General features: G+C 41.8%; 1 protein-coding gene across 1 annotated transcript; it reads left to right on the top strand.

The window, feature by feature from the left end:
* Nucleotides 1–2,932: 2,932 nt before the first annotated feature.
* Nucleotides 2,933–15,774, top strand: PAK1IP1 (PAK1 interacting protein 1). The gene is made up of 10 exons (XM_040460294.1): nt 2,933–3,075; nt 5,337–5,502; nt 9,257–9,377; nt 9,453–9,527; nt 10,061–10,113; nt 10,515–10,660; nt 10,755–10,852; nt 13,235–13,334; nt 14,292–14,411; nt 14,800–15,774. The coding sequence occupies exons 1-10, from the start codon at nt 2,992–2,994 to the stop codon at nt 14,998–15,000; spliced, it is 1,164 nt and encodes a 387-aa protein (XP_040316228.1). The 5' UTR covers nt 2,933–2,991; the 3' UTR covers nt 15,001–15,774.
* The last annotated feature ends 1,637 nt before the right edge of the window (nt 15,775–17,411 follow it).

Genomic DNA, 17,411 nt, shown 5'->3' with positions numbered 1-17,411 from the left:
GGTTACAGAGGCTGGGGAAGGGAGAAGTTAATGACGCGTGTCTGAATCCCCCAGCAGCGTGGCAGGAGCTGGGGACAGAGGACCAGGAGCAAAGCTCCAGAGAAGATGGACACTCAGGGGCTTTGTTGATGACAGCGACAAGGAAGGGTTCACAAATGCTGTTTCGCTCTTTAAAAGCCCCAAAGGCCAACTCCTCATATTTCACCTGTCTTATTCCCGTGAAGCAGGTGAAGCAAATTTATACCAGGACAGACAATTGGCCAGTGTCCAGGGGGAAGTAGCCCACTCTCAGCTTCTACGTGCAAAGGAGACAAAAAGTCCTCTGGGAATATGCACATGTACCTCTGTAGTCCTGAAAGTTAAGACTTGCTGCCTGCCACAGTGAGAAAGTGGGGGGGGCGGGGAGGGGTAATTGAGCAGAAATATGAGACTCTCATATTTCTAACATGGCTGATTTTTCTCTGCTGTATCCTGCTTTTTAGCAAAGCATGTCCACCTTACTACCCACCCCCCCCACCAAAAAAACTGTTTTTTCTTCAGCAAACCAAACAAAGCCAGGCACTCCATAAATATTTGTTGAATGAATGAATAAATCAACACACAGCTCAAGTGTAAAAAGCTTTTTGATCAATAATTTAAAAGCAAAACTAAAAAAAAAAATCCTGTTGTGCTCTAGTGTTAATGAACTCTTAACAGTTGGTTGTTTCTTGGCAACTGCAGTTTTCACAAGAAGAGGATTAAATGATTTTTTGCATCCTGTGTTTGGAAAGAGACCAGGTTTGCAGGAAGTATGCTCAGTTTGAATCTAGTTGAACAAGTATGTAATTTTGTATTGTTTTTCTTTAGACAGTGAAAAACTGCCTTATTTTTCTTGTTAAAGAGAAAGTTTGAGCCCAAGGAAATGTAAAAAGTAGCAGCATTATAGGTCTACTGTCCCTTAGCTGGGTGGTTTTGAGTTACCTTTCTAGACCTATTTCACATTTATAACCTCAGACTGGATTAGTGCATTAAAACAATTTTTTTTAATGTTTACTTTTGACAGAGAGAGAGAGAGAGACAGAGTGTGAGCAGGGGAGGGGCAGAGAGAGAGAGCGAGACACAGGATCCAAAGCAGGCTCCAGGCTCCAGGCTCCGAGCTGTTAGCACAGGGCCCGACGCGGGGCTCGAACCCACAGACTACGAGATCATGACCTGAGCCGGTCGGAAGCTCAACCGCTCAACTGACTGAGCCACCAAGGTGCCCCAGGATTAGTGCATTTTAACTTTAGAGGCACTAATCCTTTTGAAAATGTAATGAAATTTTATCAGTGCTCTCCTTCAAAAATGTACATAAACAATTGTGCATCTAATTTCAAGGGCTGGAGAGCCCTCAGAACTTATCCATAAACTGCCCTAGAGCGGGATCACCTGGATAAATGCTTCTCTAAGGTCTTCCGAGCTCGAGAATTGGTTCTGACGATTTCTAACAGTTTTCAAGATAAAACATGAGACTTCAAAGAAATGTCCTATTCACTCATTCTTTGTCCCATGCCCAGCCAACATCCACTGCACCTATTCACACCCCCCTCACTTTGGTAGGTCTCTGGTGGACACAGGAAGGAGATGGTAAATAGGAAAATAACTTAAATAGTAAGATAACCTGGCTTTTTTTTTTTTTTTTAACATAATGAAGATAACCAGCACGAAGCGAAGGAATTAGTTTAAAACAGTGAATGACTACACTGTTTCCGAGACAGAGGGTTAGTTTGACGACAGCATTTTCAGTGCCTGGGGAGCGCTTACACGTGGAGTCGCTAAAGCCTACAGAAGACAAAGCCTTCCCTGAGTTGCAATGACACCCAAAGCATTCAAAGAGTCATCATTTCTACAAGACCCAAACCAGCGGAAATTAAAACAAACACGAGTTAGACACGTAGCGACAGTTCAGAATACCAGAGAAACACATAGTCTTGAAAACAAAAGGGTCAAAGTGCTGATCCTGTAGGATCCTGTAGGGTCAGCACTAAAGCGGGGGTTGAAGAACTGACGCCGAGGATGCCATCCGAATTCCTGCTTGTCAAATCCACCTGCTATGAGACTAATTATGAGACTAATTATGACGCTTCAGGATTTACTCCGATTTGTGCAAAGCTGTCATTTCAACAGACCTCTGAATCTCCACACGTTATGAGAATTGCAAATGCTAATTAAGGCGATCTTGGCTTTCATGCATGTTTCATGTGGTCCCTAAACTGCGGGGCGGGGGGTGGTCAAAGTGAAATGGGAGATCTCCTTTTGGTACATTCACCTACGATGACTGCGGACTTCGTCCTCAAGCAGCCCGTGTTATCACTTCAGGTAAAGCGTCCTCCTCCCTCCCCGGGATGTGCGGCGACGTTGGCCAATGTGACCCCGAAGTCAGACAAACCAATCAAGCTAGTAGGAAAGGTGTGCGGCCTGCTTTAGAAGCCGCTAACCATGAATGCCGACCCCTCTCTGCCCTGTCACGAGAGAACGTGAGAGACAAACGCTTGCTTATGCTGCCTGCGCAAAAAGGAAACCCAATTGCTGTCCACCGTCTGACAGTCCACAGCACAGCGGGCTCGGCACTCAGCACGCGACACCGCCAGGGGCCCCGCCCAGACCGGAAGAGGTCCCGCCCTGTTCGTGACGTCACGGAAATGAGGGGCTTCCGCAGAGGATGTCCCGCCCCATTCCCCTTTAGACCTGCCTACCTCACAGGCACCTAGAATATGCCTGCTTGCCCCCAACATTTTTATCCTCGCCGTGAGAACTTCCTCGTGTGACATCCTTTCTTTTTTTCCTTTTGGAACTTCCGCGTGATCTTCGAGCGCTGAAACCGCTTCCACGGAGGCAGGCGCCCTAAAGGCAGCCCTGCGCCCATGACGTAATTTGAGCGCCGACGCAGGAAGGACCCCACTTGCTCTGGCATCCGCTTTCGTCACTGTCTCAGCTGAGCGGCGCTGGTTGAAGAGGCACGTGTGCTGCTGAATGGAGCTGGTCGCTGGTTGTTACGAACAGGTCCTTTTTGGGTTCGCAGTACGCCCCGAGCCAGCTGCAGGCGGCGACCACGAGGTGAGAGTGCGCGCCGGGAGGGACCGCGGGAGGAGGGGCGCGGGAAGGTCTGGTCGGGTTCCCGCACGGCCGTGGTAAGCACATCATCACAGGTAAACACACTGATCCCTTAGGGATTAATTGATGAATCAAACTCAAACGTATAATTTAGTTTTTTAAAACCTGGAGTAGGCATTTTCGTAAAACGAGATCATGTTTGTTGGGTTTAGTAGACATTCTGGCCACGGTGCAGGAAGGAAGCTGGCAAATGAGTCCGTTGACAGCCGGTGTACGCGTTCAGGATTTAAAGAAAGAACAGTTCGCTTTTACTGAGTTTTTGTCCTTGCATTTGACAAAATGTTAGAGCTGGGTCGGGTTAAACCTCTCGTTGATAGTGTCTCCAGTTCATTCAGTGTTTTTGAACCCTTACCACGGAGCCGTTAATTGGTAGTGGAGGTGCAAAGAAGCCAAAGGAATGGGTACAGCGCTAGAGAGCTTGCCGACATAAGGGCAAAGGAGACAAATGCGTGGAGGCAAATTACAACAAAATAGAAGTATTTTTACTGGATGTGTGAGCAGAAAGGTTAAGTAAATTGCCGTTAGTCAAACAGATAGGACATACCCAGGATTAGAAATAAGATCTCTTAACTTTTAATCCAGTAGTATTTTTCCCTAAGCAAACCTAAGTATCTCCTAGAAACCCATTCTTTTCAGTACTTCTTTGTGAAAAAGTCAAGGTGTCAGTCTTGAATTAACCAGAAAACCGGAGGGATATAACTTGAATAATTACTTTGTTTGTCTCCTCCTGCTTATTAATCTTTTTGGCTGGAAGGTGCCATCTCTTGAATCTTAAAGATGATGCTATTGTGTTCTCTTTGTAATAAAGTCACCACATTGTTCCAGACACGTAGTGGTCTTCCCAGCAGCCTCCTGAGGCAAATACAGTTATCCCCATGTTACAGATAAGGAGCCTGAAGTTGAGATAGGTTAAGTGACCTGTGCAGTGCCACACAACTAATATTGGGAGACCTGGGACTCAAGTCCCTAGGTGTCTCTGAAACATGAAGCTCTTATACTACCCGCTGCTGCTTCTAAACCGAGACAGACCAGAGCTCAGATAATCAACATTCTTTCTGTAAAGTCACAAGCAAAGATTGTCTTTGATTTATGGTCATAGCAGCCCCTCAGGAATATTGTGCCTTTACTCAAAAGAGGCTCCCTTGGTCCTGATTGATGGAAGGACTGTCTGATGCTGTAGTTACTTAGAAATTAATTTGCAATGACACATCTTAAGTGTGTTCAAAGAAATCTGATGGATTCTTCTTCTTCCCTGGTTTGTTTGATTTGCTAATACTCCTTTTTAAAAAAAAACTTTTAATGTTTATTTTTGAGAGAGACAGAGTGCAAGTGGGGGAGGGGCAGAGAGAGAGGGAGACAAGAATCTGAAGCAGGCTCCAGGCTCTGAGCTGTCAACACAAAACCCGATGTGGGACTCGAACCCACGAACCGTGAGATCATGTCCTGAGCCGAAGTCGGATACTTAACTGACTGAGCCACCCAGGTGCCCCAATTTGCTAATACTTCTTGATGCGTCTCCCTCAGTTTGAGGTGTGTGTATGTATTCAGCTCTCTTATTCCTTGCACTCAACCAGTTTCACTTATTTGGTCCAAAAGTTGCATATCAATAAGCATAGAGTTCTTGAGATCTCATCATTGGTCATTCTCTAGGGCTTATTTTAGTACTAATGGAGACACAGTGTTTATCCCGTTTATTTTTCTTCATAAGACTTGTCATTTATACTCCCCTCTATGTGATACCATATTTATTTACGGTTTGTCTCTCCCACAGGGATGGCAGTTACATTAGAATTACGGCTTTCTTTTCTTCACAGTTACATATCAACTGTCCAAAATGATGCCAAGCACATAGTAGTCATTTAGTATTTGAACGAATGAATTCAAATCAAATCTGAACATTTGAATGAATGAATAGTGAAGTTTCACCTATAAGTACATATATGAAGGAGTTAAGGATTGGAATAGGACCTTAAAGTAATCCGGTCTCCATAATTGTTTTGGAGTCTTGATTGCCTTCCTGTCTCCTTGCTGCCTGCCTTTTTTAATTCTCAGGGTCTTTGTTTTTCTTAGTCTGCTATCCTTGAATAGTTTTTTTCTCAATTTGTAAGTATCCACTGGTAGTTTTCATGGATTGTGGAACCACTTATGTGTTTCTGGAGAACTGTGATGTGATTGTGACACTGATTGCGTGTTTTACTCTTCAGCAAAAATGGACTCCTGTGGCTGACTTCACTCACCATGCCCACACTGCCTCCTTGTCAGCAGTGGCTGTAAATAGTCGTTTTGTAGTCACTGGGAGCAAAGATGAAACAATTCACATATATGACATGAAAAAGAAGGTAGACCATGGGGCTCTAGTGCATCACAACGGTAAGAAAATTATATCCTTTAAGACAAGAGTGAGGCGTCATTACTTGACAATTTGACTTGAGTTGAACAATTCATCAAGTGCCTATTACATGGTAGATTCTGTGCTAGGAAATATAGAAATGAAAAAAAATATGTCTTTTGTTTTTAAGTTCTTCACGGTCCATATTGAGAGACAGAAAGGGGACACTTAACTGCATCTGGGGGGAGTGGGAGGAAGCAGAAAGTTCCCTAAAATGTCATCTGACTGAATTATCTTAGAAGTGCCAGTTGTTAGCCAGGTGAAGTTTTCAAGGTGGGAGAGAGGTCATCCCAGGCAGAGCAGGAAGTGCACGGAGCACAGTAGCAGCCTCATGCTGATGGCTGACTTCGTTGAGGGAGTACCACGTACCCAGCAGTTTGCCAGTAAGGTACAGTTGCATCTTCGGCTTCCTAGAAGAGAAAACCAAGACTCAGGATGTTTTGTGAGTTGCCCATAGTCACAAAACAGTGGAACTGGAACTCAGACCTAGGTCTGGAGCCCGTGTCGTTAACCACTGGGTGCATGGGGACCTGTAAGCAAGTCAGTATTACGAGAAGGTTAGAACGGAGGTTAAGGTGATTGGGAATTAGACAGGCCACGTCCTGGATGGTCCTTGAGAAGAAGAGGTTAGGGATTGAATGGTAGGGAGGGGCGGTGTGGGCTTGAGGAAAGTGCTGGCACCTGGCATACAAGAGAGATGCTGACCAAGGACAAGCAGAAGGACTAGTGAGAGTCTGCCTGATTGAAGTTGGAGGCTGTGGCCCGAATAACATCCGTTTGCACTAAGCTCCAGGCATTTTTGTGGGGAGCAGAAAGTTACCCGGTGCCCATGCAACAGAAGGATTGATTTACAAAGGATTTTGATGAAAGATGGTTTCAGTTGTCAGTCTAGAGAAAATGGGGTGTTAAGGGCCTGCAGATCTCTGAAATAAAAAAGCAGGTGGAGTGAATGAAGCGGGCAAGAAGGGGCTGGTGAAAGGTGAGGTTGCAGGCAGGGAAGAGATTCTTCAAGAGTTGTAATGTGGAGCAGCTCTAGGTGGTAGCATGTCGTGGGTGTAGGTGCGAGGGACTGAACTAGAGAGGAAGCAAAGGTCACTGGGTGGAGGTCAGGGCCTGGTGATTCTCCAGTCATGCTTGGGTTTTCCACACTGATGGTGAAGTTGTCCAGGATAGTGGTAGGATTTAGGAATAGGAAGACTGAATAGGTGTGTGTTTTTCCAGTGTTGAACATTATTCTGTTTTTATTGTATTTTCCCAAGGCACAAAGAATGAGGTTTAACATGTGTTCCAGGAGAAGGGAAATGGAAAGGAAGAACTCAAAATAGTAGAATCAGATGTGTGCTTAGTTTGGGAAAGCTCTGCTCAGGTTGTTGATTTCCTGCTATTAAAGGGAGATAAGACAGCTACGCACTGGTTTCTAGCAGTAATTTAGAGTGTTCAGTGTCTTTCTCAGATGGTCCTTAGCTACTTTGACAAGTTTTTGCTTTTCAAGAGAAGCTAGACTTTGAGTGAGTTCAACATATGTTCTTTTTCCATTCTGCCTCCTATTCCCAGTTCCTACAAGAAAGTCCTCTCTCCCTTAGGTGTGGAAGAAATAATTTAAATCAATCTGGTCTGCCTAAAGCCATTGGTACAGGTGTTGCACAATAAGGATGGGACTTACTTAGAAGGAGTTTGGATGGGGGTGAAGTATGGTTCCTAACTTCCTTCATTCTTTGTATAACTCCTGTTTATCTAACAGTTGGTAATAGATAAGATCTTTACCAAGGTAAGAAATAAGTTGATAGAAAAGAAAATGGGCAAAGGTGGCTAAAGACTCCCACTTTGATAAAGTTGTATGTTACCCCATATATTTGGGGATGGGGCTGGGCGGTGTGCAAAATTATATTCATCAGAGATCTTTTAATCTTTCCATATAAAGGACAAAGTAAAGGACTCACCAGGAGGTGGCAGGTGAACAACAGTGACCCAAGGGTTCATATTCTTATTTGAAAAGGACAAGATAGTAAATATTTAGGCTCTGCGGCCATATGGTCTCTGTTTTGATTGCTCAGCTCTGCTGTTGCCGTGCAGAAAACAGCCATAGACATTTGGGAACTGAACAAGCAAGTCTGTGTTCTGGAAAACTGCATTTATCAAAACAGGCCACCAGTCAGATTTAACTTAGAAACAGTAGTTTGTTGACCACTGAGCTATAGGAAGAGTAAGCTGATGGACACAAGCTTTAAAGGATAGGGAGTTTTATTTGAGGGTCAGGGTATCATACGTTGTCCATATACAGGGACTGCTTTTGGGGGTCAGAAGAATGCTGGGTTCCTCTATCACCTTAACCTCCTTCCAGCGAGGTTAATATTTGAGGGCATAGAACATGTTTGTCTCTATCTCAAGAGCTGTAGAAGAAATTCATGGGAGATTCAGATTTTAATTTTTGGGCAGAGGGGAGTGGAGTTGTTTGTGAAGAAGTTGAAAAGCTGTAGGAAAATTTGTGAACCATGCAAAGGAGATTACAGAAGGCATAGTTGAACAGTAGAACAGTTTATAAAATTGTTTTAATAAATTCTTTGTGTTTTAAGATTTAAAAAATTTTTTAGTTATTTTTTTAAAGATTTTATTTTTAAGTAATCTCTAAACCCATTGTGGGGGCTCAAACTTACAACCCCGAGATCAAGAGTCATCTGCTCTACCAACTGAGCCAGCCAGGCGCCCCTGTAATAAATTCTTAGGACAGTGAATGAAAACTGTGGAAATCAAATAGAAAACAGCTCTGGAGTGATAATAATTGGATTGTGGATGATTGGGTAGCTAACTAACTGATTAGAAAGTAATAATCATTCCTCTCTTCTCTTTCAATAAAGAAAGAATGGGAGGGAGCCAGGGTGCCTGGGTGGCCTCCAACTCTTGATTTTGGCTCAGGTCAAGATCCCAGGTCCTGGGATTCAGCTGCATTAAGTGTGGAGCCTGCTTGATGCTCCTCTCTCCCACTTGTGTTCTCTCTCTCTCTCTCCCTCTCCCTCTCCCTCTCCCTCCCTCTCTCTCTCTCCCCCTCTCTCTCTCTTAAAAAAAAAAAAAAAAAACAGGGGCGCCTGGGTGGCGCAGTCTGTTAAACGTCTGACTTCAGCCAGGTCACAATCTCGCGGTCCGTGAGTTCGAGCCCCGCGTCGGGCTCTGGGCTGATGGCTCAGAGCCTGGAGCCTGTTTCTGATTCTGTGTCTCCCTCTCTCTCTGCCCCTCCCCCGTTCATGCTCTGTCTCTCTCTGTCCCAAAAATAAATAAAAACGTTGAAAAAAAAATTAAAAAAAAAAAAAACCTACACAAAGCAAAAACAAAAACCAAAACAAAGAAAAGGGAAAGGAAAGGAAGAAGTCATATGGTTGTATATCTTGGTTTGTTCCCCAAATTAGCTGGTTTATTATTAGTTGGTTTTGTTTGACTTCTGCTCAAATAATCCTAGCCAGCCATCTCCTAAATTTATGATTCTGGACCCATAGAGCAAGTAAATGAACTGATTAGCTCTAGTCTGTATCTACAACTAGAGAAATTCTGTTGAAAGTATTTGCACAGCCTTGAAATTGTATGTTCTGAGATGAAAAAATTAATTTCTTCACCTAAGACTTTAAGGTTTATTTCACTAATGCTGATGTTAGATTTTTACCTACCACAGCATAGCCTTCAAACCAGAAATGGAGCTTGCATTCAAAGTGAACATTAAGTTGGTCTATTTCGGTTTTTCCACAGGCACGATAACTTGCCTGAAATTCTATGGCAACAGGCACTTAATCAGTGGGGCAGAAGATGGAGTCATTTGTGTCTGGGATGCAAAGAAATGGGAGTGCCTGAAGTCCATTAAAGCTCACAAGTGAGTCTAGCCCTTTCCCATTGGTGGTCTCCAGGTACCAGTCAAGTTGGGGGCTAACTGTTGGTTTCCTTGTAGAGGACACGTGACCTTCCTTTCTATTCACCCATCTGGCAAGTTGGCCCTGTCTGTGGGTACGGATAAGACATTGAGGTAAGTCATAAATGCCAAGAGCATCTTTTGTCAGTTGTGGTCTTTGTTCTCCAAGTACAACAGCAGGAACCTAACCATCAGCGTATTTTTTACTACAATAATTAGATACACTTCTGTCTTGTGTCCTGGCTGTCAGCTACTTAGAGATACTGCAGTACAAGGAAAAGCTGAAAGCCAGTGAACCTTTTCATGACGGTAGAGAAAGAAAAGGACAGACTCTGTGTTCAGACATACACATTACATCCCAGTCATTCATTCGGAGTTGGGAAGCAAAGAGGATGGTCCTAAAAAGCAATGTTTTAAGAGGTGAAACCTTTTGAAAATATATTAAACATTTTAAGTAGGTGAAAGGGGTGTGGGAATGGATGCATTAATCTTGCTTAATGGTAAATATTTCCAGTGTTGTTGTAAGAAACATGACAGTTCCAAATAGCGGCATCTGTAGTAAATTGTCATTTGAGTAAGTGTTCACTACGCTTACCTTTACACCTAGTAAAAGTCACCATGCCATAAGTGAGCTTCCTGTTTTGCAGAACATGGAATCTTGTGGAAGGAAGATCAGCATTCATGAAAAACATAAAGCAAAGTGAGTACTTTCATTTGGAATGTTTTTTATGACTTGATGGAATATGAATGTAGACACACACATTCTTGTGTGCGTGTGTGCTCACCTTTGTTTCCCCTGCATGATGGTGGTTACCTCCTAGAGCAATGCTTCGGGTTACTTTTCCCATTTTCTTTTTTTTCCCATTTTAGAATGGGATTCTTGTTGTGACTTTGTCACCTACCAGCTCTCTGACCTTTGATGATTCTTTAATCCAGTTTATTTTCTAAAACTTAACTTGCAAAATATGCATCAAAAATTTCTTACGAAGGGTAAATAGGACAGTGGATGTGAAATGCATGGTACAGCTATTTGCTATTTTTGTTATTACTCTGATCATTGTTTATGAAATAAAAAAAGCTTTTTTTTTTTTTAACTTGCAGATGCTCACATAGTGGAATGGTCGCCAAGAGGAGAGAAATACATAGTTGTTATGCTGAATAAAATAGATATCTATCAACTTGACACTGCATCCATTAGTGGCACCATCACAAATGAAAAGAGAATATCTTCTGTTACGTTTCTTTCAGTAAGTGATGAGAAATCAGTGGTGGAATCTTAGTGTATATGATAATGGTTGCAATTGTTGATGACATTCCGGGTATTCTTTTTCTCTCTTCTAGGAGTCTGTCCTTGCAGTGGCTGGAGATGAAGAAGTTGTAAGGTTTTTTGACTGTGATTCACTAATGTGTCTCTGTGAATTTAAAGCTCATGATAACAGGTATTTTTTTTTTTTTCCTTGCCAGTCTCTATGTGTATGTGTGTATGTAAGTGTAGAGTCTCCAGTAAGTGTCACATATGCAATAGTTTCATAAGGTAGGGTGCATTCCTACATATATATGATTTCTGGAGTCTGAGAGGATGGTAGAAATGTCTTGGCCTTAGTGCAAAAGTAGGGAAGTTGTCATCAGGACTAGTGATTTGCACAAGATGTTTTTCTAATAATACTAGGCTTGGGGCCTAAAATCAGTCATATTTGAAGAGGAACAAAAAAAAAAAAACGATCTTGAGCTTTGCCAGGATCTCTCTTGTCCTTTTATTTTATTCCTCTTTTCCACTTCTCCCTGTGCACACTACTTGTTTTCCTGCAGGAGAAGTATGTGATAGCAATGACTTATGTTTTATGCCAGTCTTTCTTACCTGTCACTGCTCACTGTATCTCTGTGGGTAGACACTGCCGTTCAGAGTAAAGGCTAAGTGACTTGGCCAAGGTTACCCCACTGTTGGGTGCTGGAGCTGGGATCCAAACCCAGTCCTGTCTGCCTCTGCTTTTTCTACTACAATTTTGGGAAGGGTGATAATGCACTGTTCTACTTTAATGTGCTTCATTTACTTGTCCTTTTATGTCTTAAGTAAGCCCTAGTTTTTACTTTCCAAATAACAGTTTTTAAGAAATCTCTTGGGAATACTCAAATACTGCAGTGTACAGGCCCTGGTTTTCCCCTGCATTAGGAAGTGTTCATTCAAGGCCATGTCAAAGGTACTTAATAACACTAGTACACTTAAGCTAACACTTAGGATATTTGGCTGTTTATTCATTTAACAAGTATTCATTGAGCATCCATTAAGAACTGCACTTAGTATTTAATGATGAATGGAAAAGACAAGAAGTTGCATTTAGTGGCTCTAGTCGTAGAGCAACAGACAGACGATGAACAAGTAAGCAGGTAATTAGAACAGGAATAGAAATGTGTGCTTTAAGAATAACAGACATAACTTGCACAATTTGATCCAGAAAGGGGGAGGGGGTAGGACTTGAGAGAGGGGTAAAAGGGAGCCGTTTCTGAAGAGACGAGCGATGGCACGTAATCACCTGAGGGAGGAAAGAGCTGGATGTATTTTAACAAGAGCTGGAAGAACGTTGTGACTAGATCAGAGTGAGCCAAATGGTACATGGCCTTGTAGACTGGTGAAGAGTTTAGATTTTAGTTAAGGGCCTTTGTAGATTTTTTGTTTCCTACTGTGGAAAAATGTAAAGGCCAATAGACCAGTTTAAGGAAGCAACCCCCATAGACCCACCACCCAGCTTCAGCAGTTGTCAGTTTATGGCCAGACATGCTTTATATATACCCCCATACCCTTGCTCCTCTCCTGTGTTATTTAAAAAAAAATTTTGGGGGGAGCACCTGGGTGGCTCAGTCGGTTGAGCACCGGCTTCAGCTCAGGTCACGATCTCACGGTCCGTGAGTTCAAGTCCCGCGTCGGGCTCTGTGCTGACAGCTCAGAGCCTGGAGCCTGTTTCGGATTCTGTGTCTCCCTGTCTCTCTGACCCTCCCCCAATCATGCTCTGTCTCTTTCTGTCTCAAAAATAAATAAACTTTAAAAAAAAAAAAAATAAAAAAAAATTTTTTTTAATGTCTATTTTTGAGAGAGAGAGAGAGAGAGAAAGAGCCATAGCCATGATTGGGGGAGGGGCAGAGAGAGGGAGACACAGAATCCGAAGCAGGCTCCAGGCTCTGAGCTGTCAGCACAGAGCCCGACATGAGACTTGAAACCACGAACGGCGAGATCCACCCAGACACCCTTATCCTGTGTTACTTTAAAAAAGATGGGGGCTAGTTTTGTAGGATTTTAAGCCTGGGAGTAACATGATTTGATTGATAGTTTTAAAAAATTGTTAGCAAAAATGGAAGCAGAGAGACCAGTTAGGCTCCCTGGGAATCCAGAAGAACAGGGGTAGTGGCTTAGACTAGGGTGGTGGCATTGGAGGGGGGGTAGAAACGGGTGCGTAGGAGGGAGCCCATGGTTCGTTTCCGTTGTCTTACTTGGCTCTTCATACTGAACTTGGAGTATCTTGGGGTGAAGGACTTTAAGTACCTTTATGTCATTTGTGATAACCTAATTACTTATGGTTATCATGATCATCTTTTCAACTTTTTAACATATGGTTAATAATCCACTTTATCTTAGAACTTAGACCCTGAAAATGGCGCACTGACTGATGGGGATGTGAAGCACAGTTCTATTTTAGCACTGTTCCTTGAGCAGTTTGGAAGCACTTGAAACATTGAAAAATTGAGAGATTGTGTGCGTAGAAGCTCTACAATGGTATTGTACTATCTGGAAGAAAGGATCCTTTATGGTGTTAATATTTCTATTTTAGGATAAAGGACATGTTCAGTTTTGAAATTCCAGAGCATCATGTTATTGTTACAGCATCAAGTGATGGTTTCGTCAAAATGTGGAAGCTTAAGCAGAATAAGGTTGGTGTCTTAGCACAATGTGAATGCGCTTTAATGCAAGTCTTTACTATCGGTATTGTTTTGAGTTAAGTGAGGTGGAATATTTTCCAAAGGTCCTAAGGCAGAGATCTTTAAAAAAAACCTGAGATCTCTTCCACACATGATTGATACTCATAGTTTTAAAGTTAGGGTTCCAAGAGCCACGGTGGGGGTTGGTGTTTTGAGTCACAGCTGGCAGGATACGAGAACTCGTGCTTTTTCAATCAGAGAAATGCTGCTTTCCTCTCTTTTGTGTGCAGATTGGTGTTCTCTGTAAGATTTTGTTAGATAAAAATGCTGCCATTACTGGGGTGCCTGGCTGGTCGGTAAAACACGTGACTCTTGATCTCAGGGTTGTGAGTTTAAGCCGCATGTTGGGTGTGGAGCCTATTTAAAAAAAAAATACTGCCATTACTAAAAACTCAAAAATTCCTGATCAGTAATCTTAGAATAGTTTTGAACTAGGTAAGTGGAAAATTAAATCCCTTTAGTCATCTCACTCTTAACAGATTTTCTTGTTTTTACTTGTTTTGCTTGGTTCTCTTATAAACCCATTCTACAAATGTGGTTTGTCGAGTGTGTGCTTTGTGCAAGATTCTTTGTTAAAACCTAGAAATGAATGAGACACAATCCTTTTCCTTGGTGAATTTACAATTTCTGAATATTCAGAAAGTGCCTTGCGAAGGGCATAGTCAGACCAAACATGGATCAAGATAATGGAATTCTTCTATTTTATTCTCAAGAAAATATAGTAAGTTTTAAATTAAGTTCACTCGGGTGCCTGACTGACTCAGTCAGTAGAGAATGCGACTCTTGGTCTTGGGGTTGTAAGTTTGAGCCTCATGTTGGGTGTAGAGATTACTTAAAAATGTAAAATATGGAAAAAGAAAAGTATTTAAAATTCCCCCATGTTAAGAATTCTTCTTTCTTCTGTTTTAGATAGTTCCTCCATCTTTACTCTGTGAAGTAAAAACTAATGCCAGGCTGACATGCCTGGGAGTGTGGCTAGACAGAGTGACAGACACAAAAGAAAGCCTTCCTCCGGCTGCAGAGCCTTCTCCTGGTAAGTGAAAGTGATTGTTTTTTAATAATTTGTTAGCTCTTGAATTGTTGAGGTGGAGGACATTCAGATAACTTCACTTCATCATCAGGTTGTGTTTATTTCAAGAAGGAAAAAGCAGTCTTTAAATGCACTGTCTCGGGGCACCTGGGTGGCTCAGTCGGTTAAGCGTCCAACTTCGGCTCAGGTCATGATCTCACGATTCATGAGTTCGAGCCCCGTGTCAGGCTCTGTGCTGACAGCTCAGAGCCTGGAGCTTGCTTCGAGTTCTATGTCCCTCTTTCTCTGCCCCTCCCTTGCTTGTGCTCTGTTTCTGTCTCTCAAACGTAAATAAAATATTAAAAATTAAATAAATAAATAAATAAATGCACTGTCTCTTGTGTTTTAGTAAGTAAAGAAGAGTCCAAAATCAAAAAGGAAGCTGGCAATGTAGTGCAGGAAGAAGAAAGGCAGTCCAAAGCTAATACGAAGAAACGTGGTTTAACTGATGACAGTAATAAGCCAACGAAAGGAAATAGCCTGGTGTCAACCAAGAAGAGGAAAATGGTAAAAATGTTGGAAAAAAAGAAGAAAAAAAAGAAAATATGAGTGATACAGTCAATCCCACATTCCTTCTATGAGAAAAACTCACTAGATGGAATCATTCTTTTCAAATGTGCCTGCCTCCCCTCCACGAATAAAAGCTAGAAATTTCTTCTTTTGGAGAAGATGTACAGCTTAAAAAAACAGACAAACACATTTAGATGTTTTCTATTTTTATTTTTTATTTTTAACAATGGTAAAGCAATTTTTGGTAGGCATTGTTCTATTATATATTATATATCATGATATATAGTATGTTAATGTGTAATATATAATTTTTACCATTGTATAAAGCAAATAAAGATCTTAAAATATTTAGTTTAAAATATGCACAGTTTGGAACACATTCTTTACCAGAGATGGATAAAAAAGTTGTTTTTCAGATTTTTCTCCTAAATGGAAGAATAAAACTTGGCCTTCCTTTGGCTTCTTCAGATGATTCTAGTACTTTTAATGCAGATTTTGATCCTTTTTGTAACCAAGGTATAAAAAGATTTTCATACCAGTAAGTATATATTAAGACCAACTCAAAACTCATGGACACGTAAAATATGTATGCATAAAGTGTATGCTTAAATTCAGGGCTATGTCCTTAAGAAGGTTCTTAGATTGCCAAACCTCATCAGACTACTCTGCTTCCACGCTGTGGATGAGAAGATAATTGAAGGTTTGGAAAATGACATTTTCAGGGTATGTTGTTTCTTTTCCCCCATCTGTTTCAGGCCAACAAAAACAGTCATTTAGTTAATCCAATAAAGATAATCTGAAATTCAGCCTGTTGATTATAACCTTGTCATCTCTCTCTTCCTTGCCCCCCCCCCCCCCAGTAGATTCCTGGGTATTTTGAAAAGACACGTTAATAGAGGATTCATAGATGTGAATTAGCTGACCAGATGTCAAATACCTAAGGCTGACAGGGGAATCCCTCCTGTTCAGGCAAATTAAAACATCAAGCATTTGGGCACTGGAATTGCCACTCACTTCACAGGAGGAAATCATCTAGGAAGTGAGCCAGAATCCGTGTCTGACATTTCAGGCTACCTCCTCGTTAACTTCAGGCCTAAAAACAAAGATGAATATAGATTTGGGTTTTTTGTTACGTTTTTGTTTAAATAATATTTTTTAGAGCAGTTTGAGGTTTGTTTATAACAAAAGGGAGAAGGTGCAGAGATTTCCCATGTACCCGCTGCCTCTACCATGCACAGCCACACCCGATATCCACATCACTCATTAGAATGGTACACTTTTTACCAGGGATGAACCTACACTGACGTGTTCGATTCACCCAAAGTTCATGGCTTACCTTGGGGATCACTCTTGGTGTTGAACACTGGATGGGTTTGGAAGAATGACCTATTATAATCCACAGAGCATTTCCACTGCTCTGCAACAACTCTTGTGTTCTGCCTGTTCATCTCTCCCCTACCCAACCTTCCACGATCACTGATCTTTTTATTGCCTCCATAGTTTCGCCTTGTCCAGAATGGCACGTACTTAGAATCCTACAGTACTGTATCCTTTTCAGATTGGCTTCTTTCACTTAGGAATATGCATTTAAGTCTCTTCTGTGTCTTTTCATAGCTTAATAGCTCATTTCTTTTTAATGCTCAATAGTATTCCATTGTATGTGCCACACATTACCACTCATTCACTGCTAGAGGACATCTTGGTTGCCTCCCAAGTTTTGGCAGTTACGAACTTGCCATAAACATTTGCAGTTTTGGGGTGGATGTGTTTTCAACTCCTTTGGGTAAATACTAAGTAGTGTGACTAATGGACTGTATGGTGAGTGTATGTGTAGGTTTGTGAGAAACGGCCATCCTATCTTCCAAAGTAGCTGTACCATTTTTCAGTCCAGAACATTTGTCAGTTTTCTGGATCTTGGCCAATCTTGTGTGTAGTGGGATCTCGTTATTTTAATTTGCATTTCCCTGAGGACCCACGTGGAGCTTTTCCTATGCTTATGTGCCATCTGGATATCTTTGGTAAAGCGTCAAGCTACTTGGCCTACTTTTTAGTTAAATAGTTTCCTTACTATTGAGTTTTAAGAATTCTTTGTACTTTAGGGGTGCCTGGGTGGCTCAGTTGGTTAAGTGTCCGACTTCAGCTCAGGTCATGGTCTCACAGTTCGTGGGTCTCACAGTTCTGTGCTGACAGCCTAGAGCCTGCTTCAGATTCTGTGTCTCCCTCTCTCTCTGGCCCTCCTCCACTCATGCTCTGTTTCTGTCTCAAAAATAAATAAAAATTGTGCATATGTATGTACACACCCACATGCACGAGTTCTTTGTATTTTGGATAGCAATCCTTTATCAGATGTGTCTTTGGAAATATTTTTTTCCCTGTCAGTAGCTTGTCTTCTCATTCTCTTGATAATATTATCTTTTGCAGAAGTTTTTAATGTTAATGAAGCCTAGCTA

The sequence above is a fragment of the Herpailurus yagouaroundi genome, unplaced genomic scaffold (genome assembly GCF_014898765.1).
Source record: "Herpailurus yagouaroundi ecotype Mexico unplaced genomic scaffold, PumYag 250, whole genome shotgun sequence".
In the NCBI taxonomy this organism is placed as follows: Eukaryota; Metazoa; Chordata; class Mammalia; order Carnivora; family Felidae; genus Herpailurus; species Herpailurus yagouaroundi.
This window is presented reverse-complemented; position numbering and strand designations above follow the sequence as displayed.